A 27872-nucleotide genomic window follows, 5' to 3' on the forward strand; every position below is an offset into this window, starting at 1 on the left:
CATCTCTCCTTTTTCAAATCCCGCCTCCCTTCCTTCTCTCTCTTTTATTTATTGAGTTATTCATTCAGCAAAAGGAGCACCTACTATGTGCCAGGCCCTGAGTGAGCTGCTGTGATTATGTCTGTGACTAAGGCAGACAGCCTCCCTGCTCTCCCGGGGCTCTCGGTCCAGTGGGGGAGACCAACAGCAAAGGTACATGTCAAGAATCTAGCATATCAATATGCACTGCAGCATTTACTCTGAAGGAAACAAGCAGATTGCAGGATCCAAGTTCGTCTAGCCAGGGTGGCTGAAGGAGGCCTTTCTGAGCAGAGATTTGAAGAACGAGGAGAAAGCAGTTATGGGGAAAGTGTTCTGGGCAGAAAGACTAGCTTGTGCAAAGGACCAGAGGCAAGAAAGAGCTTGGAGTTTCTGGGGACTATGGAGGAGGCCGTTGTGGCTGGAGTGGAGGGTGAGGGGACATGGGGCCAGGGAGGTGATGGGGCCACAGTGCAGGACTTTGAGTGATATAGTCAGAGCAATGGGAGCCTTTGAGGGTTTTGAGTAGGGGCTGCTGTGACCTGATCTTCTCAGACTGTTGTGCGCATTCTAGCAATTCCACTCCCTCCCCATGGCCTTTGTCTGGCTCATTATTACTAAGGCCAGTAAATGTTTATTGAACACTTACTATGTGCTGGGCACTCACAACAACTTTCTGAGGAAAGTTGTGTTAGAGATGAGAAAACCAAAGCACAGAGAGGTGAGTAGCCAGGCTAAAGTCATACAGCCAGGAAGAGGTGGAGGCAGAATTTGAACTCAGGTAACTTCTGCCATGCTAGCCTGTGGCCCCGCAGGGTATCCAGCCTTTTCCTCAGGTCTCCTGCCATCAACTCAGTTTCTGCTCATCACCCAGCCAGGCCTTCCACCTCAGGGCTGGTCAGTTCCTCTCCTGCTCAAACACCTTCCATGGCTTCCCACTGCCTTTGGAATGAACAAGCCTGGTATTCAAAGCCCACCTTTATGAAGTGAGTCCACCTGGCAGCCTTCCCAGCTCTATCTTTTCCTTCTTCCCTCTCACCTCCAGTCCTTCATCACACCCCTATTTCAAGCCATCTGGATGCCTTGCAGTCCCTCTGGTGTTCCTGGGAGGGGGTGTCCCTGGACCCACATGGGCTCTGCCTTGGCTTGGCAGGTCCCCCACACCTACCCCGGCCTACGTTGATAAAACTCATTCATTCTTCCTTGCCTCTTGTCTTGGTTTCTCTGTCAAAGCTTCCATCAGGACCAGGTGCAGGATGGGTACCAAATTCATTCATCAATTTATTCATTCACAATTATTTTTTGAGCACCTACTGTATACTAGCCCCTGCTTTAGGAACTGGGAATACCGCAGTGAGCAAGACAGACGTGGTCTTAAGGAGCTGACATCGTGGGGCAGGGAAAATGCTCATTAATCAATCAAACCAATAGATAGCGTATGCAATATATGTATAAGTGTTATTGAAGGAATAAAGCAGAGTAGAGAGAGAGAGACTGACAGGAGAGGGCCTATTTTAGGTATGTTATTAAAGCAAATTTTTTTGAGGAGGTAACATTTAAATACCTCCTTCGAAAAAGGGGAAGGTTCAAGCCATGCAGATACCTGGAGGAAGGTCATACCTGGTAGAGGGCACAGTGAGGGCAAAGGCCCTGAGGTGGGAGTCAATCTGGGTGTTGAAAGGACACAAAGGAGGCCACTATGATTGGAATGGAGGAGGAAGAGAGGGAGGCGGCAAGTGCAGGCAATGGAGGGGCAAGCTAGGTAGAGCCCCGGGTGAATGTTGGAACAAGAACAGACGTCCGCAGCCTGGCTGTGACATTCCATGCTCTTCGTTTGGGGTTAATTAAGCCCAGTGGCCGGGGACTGCTTGGAGATAACCCCACGAGTGACAGAAGTCTCAGGGTCTCAGGACTTGCAGCCATGGGTGCTCAGGTATTCTGAAAATCCCTCCAGGTTGCCCCGCAATTCTTTCTTTCCCATGTCCCCATCTGCCGGCCAATGCATGAGGAATGTCTCCTTGCCCAAGACATAGGTGTAACTGTGGGGAAAAGATGGAAAGGGGGGTGAGGAGAGCCTGCTACCCTAGAGGCATGGGGACCCCCTGCCTTGGCCCTCTGTCCTGTTTGGCACCCTCTACAGAGCCTCAGCCTATAGTGTCCACTCCAGAGAGCCATTTTGGGTCCCATTCATCTGGGGACTAGAAAAGGCACCCCTTCCTCAGACTCTTTACTGCCCTCTGTTAGAAAACCAAATCTACATCTACAACATCCACGTGAATATGATCCCTGAAGTTGTGCTGAGCCGCGCCTGCATCTATCTCCATTCAGAGCATCCTTGAAACCCAAGAATCTTGCTGACAGATGCAGTAAAGATTTTGACACCAAAGACTAGGCTGGGGTAGGGAAGGGGGCCCAGGCCTGAGTCCCCAGCGGCAGCAGGAGGCTCCCACGCACTCAGATTTGACTTTCCATAGATCCGATATCTGGCCCATGATGAGGTACGCCTCCTGCTCTTGCAGCTCTAGGGAGTCATGGCAGGTGGCGTGAGAGATGAATTTCTTCATGGTGAGCGGTGTGACAGAGTCTGTGCCTGGAGGAGAGGAGGCCCAGAGTATGAGCATACACAGGGCTCATCTTCTCCCACGTTAGGCCCTCCGGCACAGGGACCCCCAGAGTCTCCTCTGCCACCTGGGACGTACCACTCTTGATGACGGCTTGGAGCTGCATGTGGTAGTAGACGTAGGGGTTGGAGGCAGAGGCTTCCACTGTCTCCAGCCTGGCCTTGTACACTGGGAAAGGGGAGGCCAGAGGGCACTCTGTTGGCACCTGGCTTGCGGGTGGGCCTCCTCCTGCCTTCCGCCACACCCGACACTCACCGAAGTCCATGCCTGCCTCGCAGGCTACAGTCTGGAGCTCCTCCTGCTTCAGCTGGTTGCTGCCCTTCTTCAGGGTGGGGCACAGTTCTGGAGGGTGAGGGCGGCAGCTGCTCTGGATGCACTGGGGGTGGGGGCTTCTTCTTGTCAGACCCCCATCCAACCCCGGATCTCTGGGGCTGAAGTCCCTCTCAAGGGAGGGATACCAGCATGAACTTGGGAGAAGCAGTTTTTGGCAATGCCTGAGTGTATGTGTCAGTCCCTGTCTCTGGTCTCCTTTCCTCTGTCTCTTTTTGTCTCTGTCTTCCTATCTCGCTGTCTCTCTTTCTGCCTACACTGGGCCCAGACGGCACTCAGGAGGTGTCACAGGGCTCCCGGACCTCCAGCCTGGCAGCCCCGGCCCTCGTGCGCCGGCGACCTCACCCTCCGCACATCTGCAGACATCCTTGTGGCAGATCTTCCGCAGGTCGGATCGCTCTGCCGGCAGGTTGTAGAAGGAACTGCACCTCCGGGCTGCGAGAGGAGGCATGTGCCTGGATTTGGCTTGGGACAGCGTTCCTGGGGACCAGGTGCCCCTAGGCTCGGTCCCCAGGACTTTCGGCCCCCACAGGCCAGCCCCACAGGTCCTGCCGGCCTGGCTCTGCACCCCCACCCTTAATAGGCCCCTCCCCGTTGAAGACCACGCCCCTTCTTGCCCACACCCTTTCTCAGCTCCGCCCAACCCTTTCCAGGCCCATCCCCACCACTTTGGCCACCCAGGAAGTCCACGCCCCCGTTACCACACCCCTTTAGGTTTCTTCCAGCACCCTCTTGCTCCCCCACGCCCAAGTCCTTCTCAGCCACGCCCTATTTCTCCTTCCCTGCCTCGCCCTCCTGTCCCTGTCCTTAGCGGGTCTCTTCCCTTCGCGTGATAGCCTTCCACCCTCAAGGGCCCCTGCTCACAAGGCTCATAGTAGTCATATATTGTGACCTGAGCGGCCTGCAGGAACTCCGCCTGCAGCATCCTGTGGACCCGGAAGCCCAGCACGGTGTCTTCCTTGTGGGAGAGCTGAGAGAGAGAGTCCTGTCTGAGCTAACCAGGGCCACTGGGTTCTATGCCACCTGGGCAACCCACAGGCTTCCTCACCTTCTCCAGGTAGAGGACAACAGTGCTGTCACTGGAACTCGTCTTGGTCTCGTATTGAAAAGCATACATCTCCACCTCGCTTGTCAGCTGCGGCACAGGGTGAGAACTGCGGATCAGCAGAGACCCCCAAGGCCCACAACTCTAGGAGATCCAACCAGTGTGAAGCAACTCTCAGAACTCCCCAGCCTTTGTCCAGTGTTGGGGAAACTGAGGCACAATCAGGGCAAGGATTTGGCTAAGGTCCAGCAGGTAGATGATCAGAAGTGACCATGGCTACTGACCACTGGGCACCGACAAGGGTAGATGCTGTCCTGCACCCACACTGGGACTATGGAAGGTTGCCAGGGCACCTCGCCCTGTTCAGCAGTGGGCAGGTGGGTCCTACTTTACCTGTCGGAGGTCATCCTGGTTGGCGTAGAAGCCAGTGAGCAGGGATATCTCCATGATGGTCATTGTGGCGTCTCGGTCACCCTGGAATCTGGGAATTTCACAGCTCCAGCCTCTCTTCCAATGCCTCTCCCCCCATGCTCCCACTGCAATCGCTTTTTGCCTGGAGGAGTGCGGTAGCCTCCTCCTGGGTCTCCCATCACTCCTCTGCCCCCATCAGGATACAGCTTTAACAAATAGGAATCTGATAGGTCACCTCCTGGCGTAACAACCTTTTCCAAATGCCTTGTCTCACCCTTCCATTTTACCTCTTCCCACATCAGCTTCCATTTGATTGCTCTTAAGTATCAGTCTCTCTCCTGCCACTGGACCTTTGCACGTGCTCTTCTTTCAGCCTGGAATACTCCTCCCTCTTTACCCAAAAACATCCTTTTATCTCAGCTGATGCATCGCTCCCTCTGGTAAGCCATTTCTGGTTCACACACCATGTCATTCTCTAATTTGCCCTTCTGTAGCCTCACGGACCTCTCTCTCGCCACATTTAATCACAGTTGTCACTTTACATTGATTCCGGGTGATTATTTGGTTATTGTCTGTCTTCCCTGATAAGCTGTGAACTCCATCAGGTAGGAAGGGGCTGCCTTGCTCACGGTTGTGCCACCAGCTCCTAGACCAGAGCCTGACACCCAGTAGGACTGAATATATGTTTTCATCTGGAACCAGTCTAGGAGATGGCATTTGAGAGACAGAGCAGGACTGGGTTGGGGGCTGCAGTGTCTGGAGATGATGAGGATGGGGGAGAGCCAGAGGGCTTGGTGCCAGTCTGGGCACCTTGGTGCCAGTCTGGGCATCAGTCTGGTGCCAGTCTGAGCCATGTTTGTCATGGTAGGGCCTGTCATCATGGGGCATAGCAGGAGGGGGTCAGGATGGTAGACAAGCATGGGAGGGCAGGGTAGCCAGCAGAATGGGGGACAGGCAGGAGAGGGCAGGATGGGAGGTAGGATGAGGGGGCAGGCATAGAGAGGAAAGCTTAGTTAGTTCTGACCCTTCACTCAGTGCACAGGCAGAGCTGCTAAGGAGTTTGGATATCAGGAAGTGAGGCCTGCTTTCTGCTCAGCCCAAGATCCTGGTGCCCTGACCTTGTTTCCATCCGGAGTTGGAAGGTCTCTTCCCCCTTTTTATTGTCTGCAGAGAGAAGGCAGGAGTTTAGAGGCTTGGTAATATAGCCTCTGGAGCTAGCTTCCTGGGTTCAAATCCTGACTGTGCTGTGTGACTTTGGGCAAATTGCTTAAGCTCTCTGTGCTTTGGTTGCCTAATATGTAAATAAGGATCAAAATATTCTCAACCCAGCAGGGTTGTTGTAATGATTAAGTGAGTTAATACAAGGTAAGCACTTAACATATCACCTGATCAATGCTTTATACCTGTCAGTTACTACTATTACTACTACTACTACTACTACTACTACTACTACTACTACTACTACTATTATTCATTAAGAAATGGGGCCTGAACCGGGGCCTGAACCAAAGCCTTGGTAACTTTTAGTCCCTAAAGGTCCTGGGACTGGGGAGGCTTGTTTCCCCTCTCCCCACAGGGAGCACCTAATGGCAGTATCCTCTCTCCTCCTTCTTGGTCCCTGAGACTGTGAACTCTAGAATTCTATTTCTCACCATGTCTAGCCTTCATTCTGGTCCAGCCCCCATCATCTCCTGTTGGACCAGTGCAGTTGCCTCCTCCTTGGTCTCCCAGCTCCTGCCCTTGCCCTCTACAGTCTGTTTCCCCTACACCCATCAGAGAAAGCCTGTGCGAACCCGTGCTAGGTCACATCCCTCCCTTGCTCAGAACTCTCCGTGGCTCCCATTTCACTCTGAGCAAAACTGAGGTCCTCACTATGGCCCTCAAGTCTCTGCACCATTTGCTTTCATCTCCTCTCAATTCTTTATCCTACAGTGCTATTCCTTGTTTCTCTGTAGCCAAACTGATCTCCTTGCTGTCCCAGGTGAGCCCATTCTTGCCTCAGGGCCTTTGTACCTGCTGTTCTACCTGCCTGGAATGCTTTTCCCTCAGATCCTTCATAGCTCACTTTTTCCCTTTTTTCATATTTCAGCCTAAATCCTGCCTCCTCGGAGAACTTTCCCTAGACTTCCTCCAAGTCTGTATTAATTTTTTCCTACTTTATTTTGTATAGTACATATCACCACCTGCTATTATGCCATATATTTATTTTATATAATGTAAATTCATTTGTTATAAACAAACAAACAAACAAATAACAGTAGGGTGCAATATATTATTATTGTATTATTGCTTATGACTTGTCTCTCTCTACTAGAATGTGGGTTCCAGAAGAAGATGGGACATTTTTCTTGTTTATGCCTATGTTCTCAGGGCCAGGAAACAGGGCACGGCACATAGTAAATGCTCAATAAGTATTTCTTGAATGCCTGACTAAAGCAATAAATGTGCTTACTGAACCATAGCTAAAATAAAAGAATAAAAAAGGATTGGGCATTTCTGGGTTCAAACTCACCTTCCGGGGCACTGTGGAGAGTAGCATTCAGGTGATACATGTTGCAGATGCCCTCCCAGGACTCTGTGGGCCTGTGGTATGTGGTCAGGATCTGCCAAGGCAGAGAAGGTGTCAGAGCCTATCCATACCCATTCCCTTTCCTTTTTGGTCCAGTCCTTTCCTGTCCAAGTTTCTGCCCCTGTGGAGAATTCACAGCAAAGTCTGCTCCCCTCAATCCCCAAGTTCAGTAGCCAGAAAACCCTATAAAGTCTAGACTAGCTCTATGTGATGAACCTTCTACAATGATAGCAAATGGTCTTGATCTGCCCTGACCATACAGTAGTCACTAGCCACATGTGGCTATTGAGCATTAGAAATGTGGCTAGTGCCACTGAGAAACTGAATTTTAAATTTTATTTTGTTTCAATGAATTTAAATTTAACTGAGGCTCAAGGAGGAGTGTGACATGTCCAAGGTCACAAAACAATGGCAGGAATTCAACCATGACTCCATTGCTGGAGCCATGAGAACAGGCTGCTTTAAATTTGGTGAAGAAGAGGGCTGTCCTCCTGGGCCACAGGGCATGGGGCTGGAAGATGTAATAGAGCCACTGGTTCAAATATGGGGGGAAAGATTGGAATTAGCCTCTGGGGATTGGAAGGCACCCTGGAGGGAGAATATTCTCTTGGAAGGACAAAGAAGGAGACACCCTTCAGGGACTCAGCATGGGAGGGGCAGGGGGATCTAATAACCTCTGGCCTCTACGTTCTCTGACTCTTGACTCATCAAATGAAAACCTTTCTGTGTCTCTGTTTTCCCACGTGTTGCATGGGGGTTCATATTTTTACCAATTTCCAAGGTGTTTTTTTAAGTGTCTTTAGTTTGATTCATAGCATATAGTAGTGCCCTAAATGGAAACTAAATTTTGTGCTGATTTCAATCTTTTCTTGGAGTCTAGACTTGCTTCTATACCCACCAACTAGGGGGACCCTGGGTTCCAGCTAAGGATCTCAAGGATGGGACACCCAACCTACCGAGATGGTGCCTCTCCCACTGCCGCTGGCTTTGATCTCTAGGTCATCTTGAGCAGAAAACTAAAGGGAAGGGAAAGGAGAATTTGAAGGTGGAGGAAGTACCAAAACACACTTAAGTGCAGGTGGGTGGGGAGGAAGTATCGTTTTACTTTTTCTTCTTGATAGAATATCTGTAGTGTCTGCTCTATCACAAATCAACTACAAATGCGGACTCAGGCTATACATCTCTCCAATCTGTCCATCTGCAGTCTTTCAAAAGTTCCCTGTGTTTGTAGCCCCTACAAGACCCATCTCTATATCTACCCTCATTCCCCTCTTGTATTCTTCCTTCATGAGCCAGAGCAAAATTTTACAAATTCACATTCAATCATATCACCCTTGCTTAACCCTCAGCGCTATACTTGGAACACTCCTGCCTCAGGGCATTTGCACCTGCTGCTTCCTCTGCCTAGATATCCACAAGTTTCACTCTATTCTTTCATTAACGTCTTTGCTCAAATGTCATATTCTTGGTGAGACCTTCCCTGTCCATCCTATCTAAAATTGCAACTCCTTGATGTTTCCACCCCCCTTCCTGCTTGATTTTTTTTCCCCATAGCACTTGCTACCATTTAACACACTGCATGTTCTACTCATTTGCATCTCTTTACTGTCTGTCTTCTCGCCAAAATATAAAATTCTACGAGGACAGAGAATTTTTTCTCTCTTATTCATGGCCATATTATCAGCACCTAGAAGAGTGCCTGGCACACAGTAAGTGCTTGATAAAGATTCATCGAGTGGTTGGAGGTAAATATTACCTCCCCTGTGGAGTAAGGTTATGGAAATTATCTTACTCTCCACATCCAGGTTATTTTCCTCTTTACTCACTTATTTCTTTCCCCTGTGTTCAGAAAGCCTAATATAGACTGTATATGTTGTCTCACTTTCTTTTAAAAAATTTAAAAGATTTTTATTACAATAAATCTAACACACAATATTACATTAGTTTCAGGTGTACCTCATAGTTATTCAACATTTATACATCTAAAAAGTGATCACCACGATAAGTCCAGCAAACACCTGACACCGTTCAATGCTATCACAACATTACTGACTATATTCCTTATGTTGTACATTACATCCCCATGACTTATTTGTTTTATACCTGAATATTCGAACTTCTTATATTCCTTCACGTTCTCCCCTTTTAAAAAATTTCAATTACAGATGACATTCAATATTATTTCATATTAGTTTCAGATGTACAGCATAGTCGTTAGACATTATATAATTTACAAAGTGACCTCTCTGACTAGTCTAGTACTCACCTGGTACTATACATAGTTATTATGTTATTGACTAGATTCTCTATGTTTTACTTTACATCTTTATGTATTGTTTTACTTTCTTTCTAGATTGTAAGCTCCATGAGAGCAAGGACCACAGGCCTTTCATAATGTATCTCCAATACCCAGGAGAATGATTGGCACATGGTAGGTGCTCAGAAAATGTTTGTGAAGGTAATGAATCAATACATTGAAAGTATAGCCACTAGTGTGAGATAAAGGAGGTTAGCAGGACTCTTGATCTCATCCCCAATGTCACCTCTGTGTAGATTTCCGATCTGTTCCTCAGTGCCTTACCTTTGCTGACCGCTGATGGTAAGCGTTTTTCGGATTGATGAGCCACTCTACATTCAAACCTCTCTTTGGGGCGTTGACCTGGACGTGTAGATCCTGGACATTCTCTAAGGGCACAGCTTCGCAGAAGCGAGTGAGGGCCTCGATGGCCACCGCCGTGGTCTGGGTTTTGGGATGGGGACCTCGGATCAGCACCACAGACAGCGCCCAGGGTCCCTACTGGGGCGTCTTGTCAGCACCGCGGACAGCTTTTTCCGGTGGGCCGTCCGTGGCAGCACCTCGGCTAGCTTCCACCCCCTACCCCAAAACAGACCCCATTTTCCAAGGCCCAGGTCACCTGGGTAGACTTGAAGCCTCCTCCCAGCTCCCGCTTCTGCAGTAGCCACTTGGCGATGGCGTGTGTCTCATTATGTCGACCCAGCTCCAGCTTCTGCATCAGCGCGTAGGCCGTGGCCTCAATGGTGTACAGGGAGTGCTTGCCTGCGTTGTTTACTGGCCAGTGGTTTTTGTCTAGAAGATGCATACCTACCTTGTCACCCAGACCTGGACCCACTTGAACTAAACCCGCCCTCTCTTTGTGTCATCTGACCCAATTTTTCTAATCTGCTATTTTAATGAGGACTTATGTGAAACTCTTTGAGCGTGCAAATGGACATTGTATTTGCCACTCTAAGAGACAGGTTATTTCGAATGGAAAAGCTAAGTCTCAGAGAAGCTCCTTCAGGTCCCCCTAGTCTCACTGAAAGCGAGTTCTCCTGACTCCACTCCTCTTTACTTGGGGGATGGAGAGGATGGGATGGGCCCCTTGGGGATGAGATGGGGCGGGCCATGAGAGGCAGACGCCCCTCAGTTACCTACGTTTAATGACCTTATTCTCATCCTTGACCACATCAAGCACTTTCCCACTCACTTCAGGGCATTTTCACACACCATTCTCTTGGTTTGGAATGTCCTTGGTCTTTCACAAAGGTGGGCCTTCTCATCTTTCATTTCAGCTGAGAGGTCCCCTTTTCACAGAGGCTATCCTGGCTTTTTGATCCCTACTCCTCTCCCTTTGTCATATCTCTCACTGACTTTATATGTTTCCTCTCAGCACTTATCTCAATTTGTAAATCTCTATTGATTTGTTTGTCTTCTGCCTGCCTCCCCCAGGGACGGTGGAAGCTTTGAGGGCAGGGACCATATCAGTCTTGTTCACCTTGGTTTCTCAGGGTCTGAGCTCAGGATTGGCACACCATAGGTGCTCAGTAAATGATGAGTGATGAGTCATGTATTACTGGATTTGAGATCACAATCTCCCTCCCCTTGCCCCCGTGACTGTGGTTAACACAGAGTTGCTTAAGTAGTGGCCCCACACCCACTGTGGCTGGCAAAGCTGTCCAGGCGGTCATTGGCCCGAGGGCTCTTGGTGAGGGCCAGAGCATAGGAGACTATGGCTACAGCAAATGTTGTCTGAATGTCAGAGAGACGTTTCTCCAGGAAGCCACGGGCATTCTCCATGCTGTCAATCAAACTCTGGAGAGTCAGAGAGGAGATTAGAGGGAAATGATCAGAGGAAAGGAGTCTGGGAATTAGAAGAGAGGGCTACGCTCAGAGGGACACAAGGGTTGGGGAGATCCCTGGGTGCAGGGATAATGCACCCCACAGATCCTCCCCTCCTCTTTGGGTTTTACCGGTATCTCCTGGCTGCATAACTCCTTCCCCTCATTCAGAGAGATCAGAACAAGAGCTGTGAGGGATTCGTCTGCCTCAGAGCCTTGATAGCCACCCTGTGGATGTAGAGCCACACCAATGATCTCCTTAACATTTTGGAGACACCTTCCCCAACCTCTTCTTCCTGACCTTGAAAAGCTCCCAAGTGCTCAGCTCTGGGCTGGATGACATTGAAACAGGATGAAGAGAGAGAGAGAGAGAGAGAGAGAGAGAGAGAGAGAGAGAGAGAGAGGAGGCACCATCATGAGATTTGCCTGTGTGGGGTCTGATTTACTAACAAGAGCTAACAGCCCTGGAGGGTGGGTGCTGTGCTAAGATCTCTACGCTATCCCAGAGCATTCCTGCAGCAGCTCCATTTTACTGGAGCTAAGGAAACCGAGGAAACTGAGGAAACTGAGGGTCACAGAGGCGAAGTCTCCCCATTGCCAGTAAATTACTGACTTAGGGTTCAAACTCCTCTTTAGTTTCCTAGCTTCTGTTTTCAAACCCTGTGTTGAGTTTAATGGTGTCCCCCCAAAATTCATGTCTACCCAAAACCCTAGAAGAATGTGATCTTATTTTGAAGCAGCATCTGTGCAGATATAATTAGTTAAGAAGAGGTGATACTGAATTAGAGCGGATCCTATCTCTAAAGACTAGTATTCTTGTAAGAAGGCCATGCACACACACAGAAGGAAGAAGGGCATGTGAAGATGAAGACAGAGATTGGAGTGATGCAGCGACAAGCCAAATAATGCCGAGGATTTCCAGGAGCTACCACGCTAGAAGAGGCCAGAAGTGTTCTTCCCTACAGACTTCAGAAGGTGCATGGCTCTGCTGACACCTTGATTTTGGACTTCTAGCCTCCAGAACTGTGAGAGAATGAATACATTTCTGTTGTTTTAAGCCACCTAATTTGTGGTACTTTGTTGAAGCAGTCCTAGGAAACCCATGCACCCTTCACAGTCTCTTTTTCTCACAGTGGCCAATGAAGCCTGTGAACTCTTGATTCAGGTCATGTCCTCCCTCTTTGGCTCTCACCTCACTTAGAGGAAAGGCTCAAGTTCTTCCCGCAGCCCACAAGGCCCCGCACAATCTCTTCCAACACCTCCCTGTCTTTACCTCCTCCCTCTGCTCACTTGGTTCCAGCCACACTGGGCCTCCGTACTGTTCCTCAAAAGTACTGGCACAGTCCAGTCTCAGGGCCTTTGCACATGCTGTTCCCTGTGCTTGGAAGACTATTTCCCTAGTTAGTCACATGACTTGCTCCCTCGCCTCCTCAGGTTTATGTATAACTATCTCCTCATGAAGCTTTCCAAAATTAAACCCCGTCACCTTGATTTCCCTTTTCCTACACCTTGTCCCATGTCACTTCTAAAACTCCATGTCGTTTATGTCTACATTATGCGTATTGCCTGTCTGCCCCTCACTAAAATGCCCATCCTAGGAGGACAAGGATTTTAATCTTCTTCTTAGCCCGGGTCCCCAGCACTTAAAGGAGTGCCTGGCACATTGTAGGTGCCTATTAAATGTTGTTGGTGGAATGAAACTCAGACCTGTGAGCTTGAGCTCAGGAAACCTGTGTTTGTGACCTTCCTGTACCATGTCAGGCTCCTGCTCACGCTATCCTCCTGAATCCTTTAGTTTCCCTTCCTTTGAGGGTGCAATCTGTCTTTGTTGGGTTTATTCATTCATCCAGAGTTTTATTCAGCAAACATTTGCCAACTACAATGAACTAGGCCTGCTTCTCTCCCTGGAAGAACTAGCAGTGTAGAAAAAGAAAACACTGGATAGACAATTTCAGACCCTCATTGAGGCCACCAAGGCCCTGCAGTCTTCAGAATCTGACATCTTTCCTTCCTCTCACACCTTAAGACAGACCACTCTTCCTCATCTTTGGGTTCTGGTGACACTGGTCTCTTTTCTCTCTCCACAAACATGCCAGAGCTTCAGGCCCTTTGCACATGCTGTTCACTTTGCCTGGAGCTTTCTTTCCATTCTTCCCACCACAAACTCCTATACCTTCTTCAAGTTGCTACTTTATTGTCACTTCCTTTTGCAGACTTCCCATAACATCTCCAGGTCCAGGCATGACCTCTATTAACTAATCTTTCCTGGCATTTCTCTCTCACGGAACATAGCCAATTGTGATTTAAAAATCACTAGCTATAATTATTTGGTGAACTTCTGCTCTCCTCCCAGCTTGTGAGTTTTACAAGGTAGGTGCTACAAATGTCTTGTGTCTCCCGTCTGCCTAGCACAAGGCCTGATACACAACAATTGTTGAATAAATGTTTGATGAATTGTTGAATGAATGAATGAATAATGTGATAGATGCAATGATGGAAACAGGCAAAGGGCTGGTATTCAGGAGAGACTTCCTAGAGGAAGCAGTATCTGAGCTAAATTTAAAGAGAAAAGATAGCTTGGCTGGATAAAGAAAAATAAAAGGGATGGGGTGTGGGTATTCCATGCAGAGAGGCCAGCATAAGGAAAGACATAGAGGTAAGTTGGAGGAACCCGTGAGCAGAGAGTAGTGAGGGGTAAGGCTTGGGAGGAGATACATCAGAGAGGGATATAGTGGAGAGATATTGTTGTAGACAACCGTGAGCCACAGAAGATGTTTGAGCAGGAGAAACCGCCCAGGCTTTTTGGTAGCTGTTTTCAGAGGCTGTTGTGGAGGTACCCTGGGTAGGAATGGGTATTTTGGCTGGGGGGTGGGGAGAACTCAGGCCCAGTGGGAGGAAGGCCAGAATGCACAGCTGCTTGAGGTGAGAGTGAGGGAAATATGGGGTCCCAGATATACCTCGCTTTCCCCATATCGTAATGGACTGTAGGGTGGTCCAGAGCTGGGGGAGCACTGGGCTTCAGCTCTTTCCTTTTTTCATTCTACCTGAGAACAGGGCAGAGGTCTGTTCTCCTATCATGGCACAGAACCCTGGCTTTTGTGTGAATATCCTGAGCAGGGGGGCCATGGGCACCTGCATGGATGCCATGATTACAGGGCCCTCCTCCAAGAAGTGCCCGTCCTCCGCCTGCCTCTGGGTGATGATCCACTTGGCAATGGCACAGAGGGAGTGCAGGTCGATCACACTGATGGTCATGGTGGGGTAGGCCATAGAGAAAACTCGGAACACGTAGCTTGTAAGCCTGTTTGGAGGGCAACGGGGTGGATGATTACTGGGAGTGGCAGCCAAAAGGGTTCTAAGATAGGGGTGTCTACACTATGCAGACATCTACACCATGGGCCACACTTCTCCAGAATGACCCCTCATTTTTGTGGAATGCCACTGGCCCTCAGGCTGACAGCCCCAAAACCCTACAGCATGAATCATCAAACCCCAGGCTGGCCCCTGGAACTTCCTTCAGGCCAGTGTCCTCGTCCTTACCAGGTGCTTCCGGGGTTTCCCTTGTGGACATGATAGGTGCCGTCTGTGCTCCGGTGGGTCAGCATCTGGGTGTATCCTGGGGAGACAGGGGGAGGAGGTCTTGCAGGGAGAGTCGCTATTGGGGTGTGGTTGGGAAGGGTATAATCTGGGGGCAGGGTGTGGGTGTGACTTTGGGCTGCATGCCATCTAGGAGAAATCTGGAGATGTGTCCAAGTGTACAAAGAAGGAGATGCAGGGCACAGGTGTAAATGAAGGTCATGGCTAGGCATGACCATGGGAGCCAGTGTGCAGTTGCACACTGGGAAACCACCCCATCCGGTCTCATGGAAGGTGAAACCCAGGAAAGGGGGAACCCCGAAGGGCCACTACCTGGGCATTTTCTTGGGGGACCTTTTTGGCTGCAAACTGGGATGTCAGTGTTCCTGAGTAGCCTCGAGGAGGTTTCTCCTAGGTGTGGCGTGGGGGGACAGCTCTCAGGCATATTCTGAGCATTTTATTTGGGTGTTATCTGAAGGTTGTCTGGGTGTTTACTGTTTGGGTGTAACATTGGGGGTGACAGTGTCTCGGTGTCACCTAGGGGTTACAATTGAGAGCACCTGGGTAGAGAGTTGGTATCTGAAAGCAAATGGGAAGAGGTGGGTCAGTGTTCAAATTAACTTGAAGGTTCCTGTCTGGGTGTAACCAGAGGCATCCATCTCTGGTTATTACCAGGAGGGTTGGATGTAACCTGGGGAGGTGTCAGCATTCAGATGTATTTGGGAGGGAGGCCATTGCCTAAGTTTTCTGCCTGGAGGTTTCCTGGGGGTGACCCAGGGCTTGGCAGTGATTGGGTGTAACCTGGGACAGTGTCTCAATATAATATAACCTGGGAGTTGCTTCTTTGTAGTAAACCAGGGTGTCTGTTGTCAGATTGTAGCTTGGGAGGGATGTCTGGGTGAAGGAGTAACCAGAGGATCACTGTTAGGGTCACCCGAGGGAACCTGGTATTAAGTTGTCATGTGAAAGAGGAGTCAGAGTTCAAGAGTAATCTAGGGATCACCTTGAGATGACTATTTGGGGTCACTGTTTAGGGGTCATCTGGGGGTTGGTATCAGCTTGGGTGTTACTGCCTGGGAGGATCCCTGGGGACCTCCTCCAACCCTGAGGGTAACCAAGTCATCATCTGAGAGAGTCTCAGATACCCTCATCGAGGTCCCAGGAGGTGACCCACACTCACCGCTGACAATGTTCTTCATCACCTGGTCCCTGTGCTCCACCCCAACCTTGCCCCACTGGCCCGTGGTGTCCAAATAGCGGGTCAGGATGATCACGGGTGTCAGGCTGCTTAGTGTCTGCTCGGGGCATCCAGTCGGGATACTCAGGAGCAATTGCTTTTCTCTGGGTGTCAGGCTGCCCACAATTGTCTCACCAAGGATGTCACCTGTCAGGTGGGCAAGGTGACCTTGGGAATGGCCTAAGCCACCATGGCCTCCCAATCACCCACATGGGCACTCCTAGCCCCTCCTGCCTCTGTACCCAGGCAGGCCCTGGAGGAGCTAGCTCTCCTCTCCCCGTCCCCATTCCCCCAGGAGCAAGCTGTGCCCTAAGCACCTTGGACGCTGACAAACACTTCTGCCTCTGTATTGGGCATCTTGTTCAAAAAGTCCCATCTTTGCAACAGCTCCACCTGGGTCTGACCTGAGTAGGCACAACCTTCTGTGACAATCAGGTTCAGGGGCTGGGAATGTCAGAGAGTGCAGAGCCCAAGAGAAACTTGGACTGCCCACCTGGCCAAATCCCCTCATTTTAGCCCCTCCCTCTGCCCTGGCATGTCCCCAGGATCCTACATGCCCCCTGCAGACCCCACAAACCTTGGGGGTTCAAGAGGATGCTATAGGATATTTGTTCTATCTGCCCTGCTTCCTGTAGGATGCAATGAGGAAGCAAGTTAAAAACAAAACAACAACAACAACAACAATAATAATGACAATCACAATGGCAGTAAGAGGGAGCATTGCTTAGCTAGTAAGAACACAGACTCTGGAGCCCTAATATCTTGGTTCAAATATCAGCTTGTCTGCTTCTTAGCTGTGTGACCTTTGTCAAATTGCTTAACTTTTCTGTGCCTCGGTTTTCTCATTTGTGAAAGGGAGAACAATCCTACCTCCTAAGGTTGTTCTGAGGGCTCAATGAGTTAGTATTCTTAAATCACTTTATTGTAAGAGCTAACCATGTGTTTGTTAAGAAAAAATAGAATTATCGATGGGTCATGCGTGAGTTGTGTGTAATTTTCACAGCTCTCTGATTAATGGAGATGGTGATTATCTCCATTCTGCAAATAAGGAAATGGAGGCTTGGAGAAGTTAAGTGCATTCCCCAAGGTCGCACGGCCCAGACAAAATTTGAACCCAAGCCTAACTCCAAAGTTGCAAAATTGGAGCTCTTTGATTGGACTTTCAATTCTATTCTCTCACCCCACTCCCACCTGGGAGGAATGTTTGGTGATCCTGGCCCCACCTGCCCCTCTCGTGCTCATACAGCTTGGGGAGTCCATTACCTGGACCGAGAGTGTCTTCTTTATGTGGTCCTGGACTCCATAGCCCACAACCTTGACCTCCACATCCACTTTGCCTATCTCAAGTGGGAGAAGCACAAAGGGCACCATCTTGGAGGAGTTGGGGGGCACGACCACCACCTGGCGGGATGGGGCTCCGGGCTTTGATGCACTGCACAGCGGATCCTTATGAGGGAACTCCACGCGGACCTGGAGTAAGGTGGGCAATTGGGGGGTCCTGATTGATGGGGTGGCCTAGGACCCTAGAGACACAGTCCCCTCCTTCCCCTACCCTGAGAATCCTGAGTAGGTGACAGAGCAGCATAGTGGTTAATAGCAAAGACCTTGCCTGGATTCAAACCCTGTCTTCCACTTATGTGCTGTGTGATTTCAGGAAAGCCCGTTAACCTCTCTGTGCCTCAGTTGTCTCATCTCTGAAGAAGAATAATGGTACCCATATGCTGGGGTTATTGTGAGGTTTAAATTAGAAAACATCTCAGAAGTTTTTCAAAAGGGTCAGCACTTCACTGGCCCTTTCACATAATGTCACACTCCAACCACTTTATAAAACATATTGATAGATGTTTTGTTGGGAAGGGGCAGGCTGGAGACTTAACCTTGACCTGGCGGTTCCTGAAATTGTACAGCACAGCTTGGATCTGCACTTGCTCATTCCTGAGCACAGAGAAGGGCAGTTTAATATCCACAAAGAACGATTTTCTAACCACCAGCTCAAAGGGATCCGAGACGCAGAGACCTAGAACCAGGAGACCATGTTGGAGTTAAGCAGAGGACCACTGTCCTGGGGCTGGATGTTTTCCCATCCTATCAGCATTGGGCTTGTGGGGTCACCTTGTCCAGCCTTGAGGCTGACTGCCACAAACTGCCACGTGGTCATGGAATCTGGCACGTTCACAAGAATGTTGTAGTGGGAGATGCTCCTAGAAGTGGCAAGGCAGGGTGGGGGGCATCAGTGAGTTGGTGCTGTGTGGACAGAGCCTCTGTCACCTCTGTCCAGGGGTTATGATCACTATGCAGGGGTCAGTTGGTCATTCTATGAGGGGCATTGTCTCTAGAGGGTCATTATTTTGGGGGAACCACTGGGATCTGTATTCCCATCCAGGGAGGTTCCTATCATGGGACTATGCTGAGAGCTCAGTGTCACCACTGGGGGCATTGGCCATGATGGACATCCACTAATATGTGGAAGGGTTAGAGACCAGATGCTGGCAATGGGTGGGGGTGCCTACCCTGAGTCACTTTTTGGGAGAGTGAGTTTCCTCCAGAGCCAGCTTTCAGGAAACAAGGTCCGAATAGGCAGGTCCTCCAGGAAGATGTCTTCAAAGTCATCGTCTTCATCCGCTGCAGGGAGCAGGTGTGGCATGGGGTCTCCTTCGCATCTCTTCCTTGGCCGGCCCAGCGGGCTCCTCAGAGAGGTCCTCCCACACTTTGCATGGACCATACCATCCCTTGACCTGTCGCATAGCTCTTTTCCCACCCCAACCCCCCAACCCTGTGCCTCCTGCTGTGGTCCCCTCACTTGTTCCCAGAATCAGCTGCTCTTCCCGGGCCTCCTGAGTCAGGGCTTCAGACAGATGGCAGCAGCTCAGGAAAGCAGCGACACAGGTTGGCCCATGGCGAACGTGCCGGGTCCTCTCGTCACACGACAGCCCCACTGGGCTCTCCCGGAGCCCAGCCTCACAGCACTTTCGCTCCAGCTCTGTCTTGAACTTGTTCACTGTGTGCCAAAGTTAGAGGGACAAGGAAGGACTGAGCAGGACCTGAGGAAGCTGGGCGCCATCCAACAGTGCCTGGTATTCTTGGGCCCTATTTAGCCAAAGCTTGGGCAGATGCTGGTCCTAGCACTTTGCCTGTGTCTTCCTCCTGAAACCTCATATTGAACCCATATGGTGAGTTCTTACAAAGAAGCTGAGCAATGGAGAAGTCACTTTATTGGTCCAGGGTCACACAGCTCACAAGTGGCAGAGCTGAGACTAGAATCCATGCTACTATTGTTCCCCTCCCCTCACCCCTCCTCCTCCTCCTCACTCTCTTCTCTTCAATAGAGTTTGGTACTGCCACATTTATTTATAAAATATGCCATTTTGATTCACAATTGTGCCATGTATTTTTAAGAAATGAAACCATAAAGCTTGCTTCAAAGCACGATGTCAACTTGAATGCTTAAATTAGCAAACTGAAAGAACGTACTTAAATAAAAATTATAGCAATTTAAAAATCTTATTGTCCACCATATAACACGATTAGAATATGCATAGTTAAATAACTAACTAATAATTACCATAAGTATATACTGTAAATGTTCCCCAGAGTGTTACACGATTTTTGATACTGTAATTAGAGTTAGGGTTTTACCTTAATTTGTAATAGATTGCACTTATTTTCCTTTTATTTAGAGTCCATCAAGTCATTAACATTGCTCAAAGAGACGGAAAAATCTGATATTCATAGAATGCGTGCATATAACACCACATTCCCATCCTCTTTGAGATCCAGGATTAGAGCTAGATATTATCCACTGGCACTCGGCACCCATTTCTCCTTCTGCCTAAGTTTTCTCCTATATCACAGAGGCTTGACATCTAAAAACTACATTTCCCAGACTCTCTTCTTGCTAGAGTTGGATGAAATTAGATTCTGCCAGTGAGATGCTCTTGTATAAGATTTAAAAGGTGGAAGAGAAGCAGAGACCATTTTCCCTGAAGCAGTAGTAGCTTATGGGTGAGCCCCTGTCTATGTGTGTGTGTGTGTTTTTAAGGGGAAAAATTCCACAGTCCGCTATCTACTCACAAATCTCATGAAAGATATTTCCTGAGATTTCATGCATTGTAAGAACTGCAGTGGGGGCGTTCTTGAGTCCCACCAAGCAGCCTTCCACTCCTATAGCCTGTCAAATAATTTTGGAAGCACTGATCTCCTACAATTAAATCCTTCCCTTTCTGCTTGAAATACCTTGAATGGTTTCAGTTTTCTGTCCGAAGCCCCTACGAATACAGTAGGTTAGGGAGCCAAGAGGGGCACATCCAGCTTTAACTCTGACCTGCGTTCCTCTTGGTCTCCAGTCTCTTTAGGGAGCGGCGGCGGCGGCTGGGAGGTGGGCTCTGGGGGCAGTGCCAGTCTGGGGGTTAGAGGGAACAGTGAGGACAGTTGTTAAGATCATTGTCAACATCCTTGATGATATCTATTGGATGCCTATTGTATGCCTAGTGCTTTATATGCATCACACCATTTTTGCTCAAAGAGCAAAATGCTCAACGAGACTGAAAAATTCCATGGTCTCCTCATATTCAGGATTCACCACTTAAAAGCTATGAGGTCTTCAGTGAGTCATTTAACCTCTGGCTGTTATTTTCCCCATCTATGTAAAATGAGTATAATCGTAGTTCTACTAATGAGATCATGTGTATAGTACTTAGTATGGGGTCTAGCTTGCAGTAAATAGAAACTGCTAGTAATATCACTATTTGTCATTGAAAGAACACGCTCCTAGTTGTCCTTAATATCCTTTCTCCTCCGCACATCTGTGGCAACTAAACCTCTGTCTTTACATATCACTCAGAATGAAGAGCACATTTCCCTTCCACCCAGGTGGGGGTTTTCCTTCTTCCTTTCATCCTGCTGCCTGGATTGAGGTTCTCTTGAATTGACATTTTGGAATATGGCAGAACAATAAGCCAGAAGGATTCTGAGTCCCAGAATGATCTCTGGACTGTTACTGAGCGAGAAATAAACTATCTTTTTAAAGCTAATGTTAATTTGTATCTCTGATACACATGGACAAAACTATATCTTAATCAACACACAGTGAGTTACTTGTACTATTATCCCCATTTTATGGACAGAGAAACTGAAACTCAGAAAGGAAATGTGACTGGCCCATGGTGTCAGGGTCCTGGATTTTAGTTTTTTGTTTGATGCCAAACTCCATGTTCTTAACCACTAGACCATTGCCTTTATCCCTTATTTCCTCCTGCCCCCTTCCCACCCCCTTTCTGTACCTGAGCTTGCCAGGGTGTCCATCCCTGTGCTCATTTTCAGGTCTAGTCCAGCGTCCTTGAACACAGCAAGTCTGTCTTTTCCACTGCCTGCTGTGCAGCCAATGTCATGCTCCTCAACCACATCCCAGACCTGGGGGTCAAGAAACCTGGTGGTCAACCTGGATTTGGAGCTTATATGACCCCTCCAGGGAAGGTGTAATAGTGCACAGTAATTGCTGGCTCACCATCAATAATTATCACACCATTTCCCATTTATTGAGCCCTTACCACCTTACAATCTCTTTGCTGTGCACTAACTCCTTGAATCCTTGTAAGCATCAATGTTGCCCATTTTATAGCTGAAGAAGGTGAAGCTCCAGCTACAATGTCAAGGCAACCTTTTGACCCTAAACCCACATGATCTCACCTTCTTCTGTGTGAGCTGGTGTTTGCTGTTCAAGACATAGACAGCCTTGTCCACTGCCACCAGCCCCACTGTGGCCTCTGCATCACCTGTCACCTGTATTTCCACCTGGCTGTTGGGCTCCAAAGAATCAAAGAGGTCTTTATTCTTTAAGCCAACTTTCAGCTGAGCCAGAAAAAAGATAGATGTCAGAAAAAGGGGCTCATACATTACCAAGGGGCTTCCCCAAGTCCACTTTCAGCTTCAAGTTTCTTATGGTTCTGATGGAGCATTATGGAATGCCACCAGGCCCTTCCCAACTCCACATATTTACATCTTCTATAGCCCCTAGGTTGAGCTTTTAAGGACACATCTCTTCCTCTTATACTCACCTGCCCCTGTATGGGGGGCCCTTGGACGTGGACAGACCCTCTCCCAAACTTTATGATGATAATGTGCAATTTCAAGGAGTTTGGCTCACCATCCCCATGCATCTGTCATTCACATCGATCCATATAGAATCAGCCACCAGTTCAGGGTCTTGGCCTGTTCCCCGGGGCAGTAAATAAAAGGCCAGGATGCGGAAGGAAGGCAGCATCTCTGAAGTCACATCAATAATGGCTGACGTGTAGACACTCCCATGACTTTTTAACTGATGTTTGGCAGACACGATCTGACCCTTACTCAGGACCTTGGAGACAAGGGAGGCCAAGGATGAGAAGGGTAGAGCCACCCCACAAAGGAGGTCCGCAGTCCCTTTGCTTCAGCCCTTTGGCCTGATCCTACCCCACATGGTTCCCACGTTTACGCCATTGTTCATAGTTCCTCCAACCCAGCTAACCAAGATCGTTCCAGGAAAACAATTTCTTAACTCAAGTCTCGGTCCTAGTCTCTCACCAGGATGGTAAAGTAAGTGATTTGCTCCTTGGCTTCAGGGTTCTGATGCCTTGTGTTGAGGCTCAGCTGGATGTTTCTATTAATTTCTGTGTCTAATGTCTTCACATCGATGTGCAGGAAGTTCCCTGACCCATCCTGAGTTGAGTAAGGCCAAGCTGTCATCCTGGCTGATGCCTGCTCCTCTGGTCGGAGAGCCTCATCAGTTTCCACCTGGGGAGAGCGATGGGTAAGTAGCTCCTAACCCTTCCAGCTCACATAACCCCACCATCCCTGCCCTGTCAGGTTGGTACCAGTATAGAGAGCTGCTCCAAATCTGCGTCTGTGTTTATGGTCAGAGTCGCCACCCCATCGACCGAAGTATACGCTTTGTGGGTTTGGCAGCGGATGAGAACTTTGTAGGCTGGGGACCCATCAGGATTTGAGACGAAGACCTAGGGTGAAACGTGTGGTGAGATGAAGGACAAGCATGGGGATGGCCTGTGTAGGAGGTGAGAACTGGGAATGCCTTCTGGATAGGACTGCCTGGTACAGCTGTGCAAATTGTGCACTGAACAACACCAAGGGTACCATTCATATTAGTGTCTTTACGAATGGCACTCCCTAGAGTTTTGCAGTGTACAACCATATTTGGTGGCCCTGGGTGCTGGTGTGCCCATGGGGTGAGGGTAGGGTGGAATTAGGGGTGGAGAAGGTAGGAGGAGACATGAAGAGCTTGAGGATAACTCAGAATAGGACAGTAACTAAAAGATAGCTCTTGCTTTCTTCATGCCCATCAGATGTCTCAAAGTTGCCCAAATGAACGTATGAGAAAACAGCAACCTGCTGTGCAAATATAGCTCAAGATATAACCCCTAAGCACCACAGTCCAGCCTGAGTGTGACTCCTAAGCCTCCATAGAGAAATTCTGGAGCCATCACTGTACTTTGGAGCGACCTGGGTTAAGACTTGAGAGAACCTCAGGATTGGTCTGAGGGGCAGGATGAGTTCGATGTGGGTTTTTGTTTCCTGTGGGGGTGTTGTTTGGGGATGGGGGCCCTGAGTCTCTGGGTGGAGTGAACCCTGACCCTAAAATGGAAGGGCATCCCTGGCTTGAAATATTGGGGTGTCTTGATGAACTTGATGTTGTATGGGCTCCGGACGATCTTCACCCCTGAGGTTTCGGCCTGGACCATCTCACCCCCTGTAGAGACATGGGGACCATGATGTTTGTAAAGGAGGTTCAGTTTCCTGGGAGACTGGTGGGCTGCTACCATGGGAGGCCCATCTTGGTGAAGACAGGGAAAGACAATAATACAATTTCAGCCCCTGCTAGCCCTTCTGGCATTTTCCCACTTCTCCGATGAGAAAACTCAGGCAGGAGGTGGCCCAAGGTCACATGGGCAAAATGTCTGGGCTGGGGAAGAACACAGTGTCTTTCCCAGTGACCTCAGCCAGGGACTTGAAGGTGGCACCTGAGGAGAACACGGTGACGTTGACAAAGATTGAGGCCCCAATGAAGTCCTCTTCTGGACCTTGGAATGCGGCCATCAGTGTGTCCTTTTGGAGGGAGACGTGGCCCTGGCCTTTTGATATCTGCTCTTGGGACAGGAGAGAGGAGAGGAGAGATGGTTTCTTGAGGAAGTGGAGGAGGGTTGAGGGAGGGGCAGCCAGGGAGTGGTCTGGGCTTGGTCACCTCCACCCTCTGCAGGGAGCTTTGAATGGGGATCCGGCGGGAATCCAGTTTCACCCCGAAGATGGCCAGGGCATGTCCGTCCACAGGCTTATTGAATATATACCTGGGGAATAAAGAGCCATTACACTGGCTCTGAAGCACCCACACAACCTCACGTAGCTGCAGAGTTGGCTTATATGACCTCACAGGGCTGCAGCAATGGTTGTGAAACTTTGAGAGGAGAAGAGGTGACCCTTAACAACTCAGATTGTTTCATTGCTGACCCACAAAACCCTGGAAAATGACAACTATGTTGCATAAAACCTTGTTAGGTTGTAGATATGGTCTAAGAAACCTCATGAAATGGTAGAGGTAGTTTATACAGCCTTATGGAGCCACATAGAAATCTGAACAACCCACGGGTGGTAAAGGTGTCCTGTGCAGCTTATTCACTTGTAAAGCTGCAGGAATGGTCTGTATAATGGTAAGAAGTGAAAGATATGGTCCTTACAATCTTAGGTAGATAACTGGGCCTGTACAACTTTGTAGAGCTGTGGAGATGGTCTATAAAGCTCACAAGGAAGCAAATGTGGCATTTGCAATTTTGTAGAACTGCAAAGATAGTTCGGATAACCTAACAAGATGCCAAAGGTGTCTGCGCAACCTTTTGGACCCTCAGTGATGGTCCAAAATATGAGATGTGGTACAAGTCCTTTAGGTAAACAAGGCGGCCTATACAATCCCCCAAAGCTGAAGGGATGGCCTGCACTACCTCACGGATGGCAGACATGGTCTGTACGACCTTACAAATGGCAGATGTGGTCTTTACAGCCTCACAGGACAATGTAGGTGGCCAAGAACACCTGGTAAGTGGCAAAGAGTGCCTCTACTATGCCCTAAGTGCTACAGAAGCGGCCTGCTTCTCGCTACCCTTCAGTTTCTTGGTGTCCTTGGTTCTCTGACCAGGTTGGGGGAAAGGGGACTCACGAGGCCTTGATGGTCACACCCACAGCTTCATCGCTGAGGTAGAAGAAGGTCTTGTTTAGGATTAGGCGTACTTCAAAAGATGGGAGCACTGGGTAGAGTAAAAGCAGTGGATAGATACCCTCAGCATTTCACCATCCCCCCCCGCCCCCGCCCCCTCCATGTCCTCCTTGTCCACTCTGGAAACCTCCAAGGGCTGGAAAATGCAGTCCTGTTCACCAGCACCCTGCTCGGACCCTGGCACACGGTAGGCGTGCCACGAGATTTCCTTTCCATTTCCAGCCCTGTTTCTGGTGTGTCCCGCCTCGCCCTCCCTGTCACACCTTGCTCACCATACTCCTTTACATCAAAGGCTGCCTTGAACTTCTGCTTGGCTGCACTTTGGTAACTGGCTTCGATGCTCCAGGTCCCAAGACTGAGGCGCAGAAAGTTAGGAGAAATGGAGACTGAGGAGACCCACCCTCCCTCTGTCCCTAGGGCTCCCAGCAGGGCACCTGATGAGCTCTGGGAGGTAGAAGGAGCTCATGAAGAAACCTCCTTCGGCCAGCAGATCCTGGCTGATCACCGTGATCCCTTCCGGGTTCTGTGGGGACAGAGGGTGGGTGGTTCATGCCCTCAGGTCTTCAGCACATGATGTAACCCCGGTGTCTGGGATCCACCCTCCCATCAGGAGAGGCCACCTTGATGTCCAGAGTGAATGTTCTGGTCACAGGATCCATCTTGTGGTTCACAGTGAATATCCGGTATTGAACTGGAGGAAGAGGAAAGACTCTGAGCATCGGATAGAATTTGGAGAAGGGGTGTAGTCATTAGGGTCTTGGGCAAGAGGGTGACCTTGGAAGGTGGAATATGTCAGGCATTGGGGGCCTGGGGGTGAGAGTCAGAGCCTGCCCCAGGCCAGGTGCCCAGAGGCTATACCCAAGTGCTCAGGGGTGTAGATGGTCTTGTCTGTCTGGATGAAGATGTAGCCAGCATGGGGAGCCACCAGCACCAGCTTCTCCATGAATGAGGAGGCTGAGGTAGGTGCCCAGGTTGCCTTGATGGTGACATACTGCTGCCCTGGTTGTGCAGGGTACACCAGGCTCTCGGGGATCTGGGAAGAGATGTCATACTTCTCAGGTCCTGCCAGAGTTTCTATCCCTGGGGATGAAACTCTGGACCAGGTCTTGGGAGAAGCAATTGAATGGGGGCCTCTGGCTCTGCCTTTGGAAGCAAGGTCACTGTGCTGCTGTAAGTATTCTCTTGCACAAAGACATGCAGCTAAGGGGCATGGAGATGCAATCCAGTCCAAGCTCAGTTTCTTGAGCCACCAGCAGAGAATACCTTTCATTAATCCACATAGAGGCATAATATAGGCTAATCACACCCCTTCTTAGAGCCCAGACTTAGGGGACTTTGTATTTCCAAACAAGCAGGACGTGAGAGGAGCAGTAGGTATAGCCAAGCCCTGCCTCCTCCCCAGTGTCTCTTATGGGAAGTTCCTCTACAGTCTGTCCCTCTCCACCTTTTCTGCTGGACCAGAGCCTTCCTTTGTAGCCACCCATCCTGGCCTGTCACCTACCATCATGGATGCCTGGTTCATAAAATGGTTTTCTGGTGAGAGAAGGAGCTGGCTCCTAGCCAACATTGTCCTCTTCATGGGAAAGTCCCACATGGTGAGGTTCACTTCGAGTGTCTCAGTGAAGGGCTGCCTGGAGTCCAAGTGAGCCTGCACGTGGATGTTCTCAGGGGTGCCGACCCGCAGGACTCGGGGGGTCACAAGGATGTACCTGCCAGTAGACCAACATGGAGGCATGGGGTTCTCTATTGGGGGAGGCAATAGCAGAAACACATGGAGTCCCATGCAGGGAGTTATGAAGACGACAGATGTGCGTGCAGCCAGCCAAGTCCCCTTGGTTTTCTAGACTCACAATGGCTCAGCATGGGCGAGGGGGATCCTCAAGAGCAGCAGAATCCATCCCAAAGGCCAGGGCACATCCATGTCAGTGAGAGAGTGATGTGGGACCTGTAGCCACAGAAGCCTGTCTCCTTGTAAGCCCCAGCTCTGGTCTGTTCGCCTTGACCTGTCCTGGCCGAGTTAATATTAAACAGACATGGAGAGCTCCAATGGGCGCAAAGGGGGCTGCTCCTCCCTTCTTAGGCAAACTTCTATTGGAGGGTTGTGGATAGTTGCATTGAGAAATGTTCCAGCTCCCCACTTGGGAACCAGGATGAGCCAGGGGGTTCTATAATGAAGCCCTCCTTTCTCCTAGCAAAGAAACTAGGCCATTTAGATAGGGGCACTTGACTCAGGACTTGGTAGAGATTTCCGGCAAGGCACAAGAGGAAACAGGATTGTTCCCTCCTCTGTTCTTGCGAAATCGGTGAAAGTTTCTGGGCGCCCCACTCAAATGGGAGAAGTGTAGGCATTATGTGCTCATTTCCCAATCACAGGCCTGAGAAGCCAAATGGCATTTAGCCATCTGGCCCCAGGATCCACCATAATGGAACCTGCTAAGAACTGCATGGGTCAAATCCTCTTGCTCCTGGTCTTTCTGTACCTGGCACACATTGTATGGTTTTCTTCTTCCAAGACAATTATGCTTGGTAAACTTTGACCATTGTCCATGGTCCCTAAATCATGCCAAGCTCTCTGGCTTCCTTTTGCAGAAGGCAAATTATACATATTAAACCAGGGACAAAAACACATCATACTTGAGGCATTCCTAGAAGCAAGCTTTCTCTGTCCCGAAATAATTCTCACTGGCTGATTA

The 27872-nt window shown here is 49.3% G+C and overlaps 1 protein-coding gene across 4 annotated transcripts; it reads right to left on the reverse strand.

Annotated features, from left to right (window-relative positions):
* Positions 1-1279: 1279 nt before the first annotated feature.
* Positions 1280-27174, reverse strand: LOC107515073 (complement C3). Of its 4 annotated transcripts, none has more exons than XM_036233730.1 (41): positions 27030-27174; positions 26681-26888; positions 26038-26212; positions 25800-25870; positions 25614-25702; positions 25452-25534; positions 25123-25210; positions 24157-24259; positions 23936-24056; positions 23549-23664; positions 22775-22915; positions 22485-22694; positions 22069-22278; positions 21612-21773; positions 21206-21335; positions 20248-20325; positions 18727-18924; positions 18437-18548; positions 18039-18127; positions 17912-17943; positions 17190-17396; positions 16504-16555; positions 16244-16330; positions 15870-16073; positions 14654-14729; positions 14246-14414; positions 11246-11341; positions 10934-11087; positions 9910-10082; positions 9576-9734; positions 7951-8010; positions 6938-7028; positions 5544-5589; positions 4408-4495; positions 4018-4104; positions 3834-3939; positions 3315-3404; positions 2895-2981; positions 2718-2807; positions 2473-2608; positions 1280-2057 (listed from the first exon to the last, which is right to left on the reverse strand). In XM_036233730.1, the coding sequence occupies exons 1-41, from the start codon at positions 27098-27100 to the stop codon at positions 1925-1927; spliced, it is 4878 nt and encodes a 1625-aa protein (XP_036089623.1). In that variant the 5' UTR covers positions 27101-27174; the 3' UTR covers positions 1280-1924. The 4 variants fall into 4 exon arrangements, 3 of the variants coding, with proteins under 3 accessions (XP_036089623.1, XP_016008927.2, XP_036089624.1); XM_016153441.2 differs by having other exon boundaries at positions 17804-17943; XR_004954925.1 differs by lacking the exons at positions 1280-2057; positions 2473-2608 and having other exon boundaries at positions 3862-3939; positions 17804-17943; positions 27030-27173.
* Positions 27175-27872: the final 698 nt, after the last annotated feature.

The sequence above is a fragment of the Rousettus aegyptiacus genome, unplaced genomic scaffold (assembly GCF_014176215.1).
Source record: "Rousettus aegyptiacus isolate mRouAeg1 unplaced genomic scaffold, mRouAeg1.p scaffold_m13_p_16, whole genome shotgun sequence".
NCBI lineage: Eukaryota > Metazoa > Chordata > Mammalia > Chiroptera > Pteropodidae > Rousettus > Rousettus aegyptiacus.

Bases quoted from the DNA above. Each gene is read 5' to 3' on its own strand.
- LOC107515073 (XM_016153441.2), bottom strand. From the start codon at position 27,100: ATGGATGTGCCCTGGCCTTTGGGATGGATTCTGCTGCTCTTGAGGATC. The intron at 24,057-24,156 runs GTGACCAAGCCC...TCCCAAGAGCAG, and splicing joins GCTCCCTGCAGAGGGTGGAG to ATATCAAAAGGCCAGGGCCA. The intron at 2,058-2,472 runs GTGCGTGGGAGC...TTTTCCCCACAG, and splicing joins CTATGGAAAGTCAAATCTGA to TTACACCTATGTCTTGGGCA.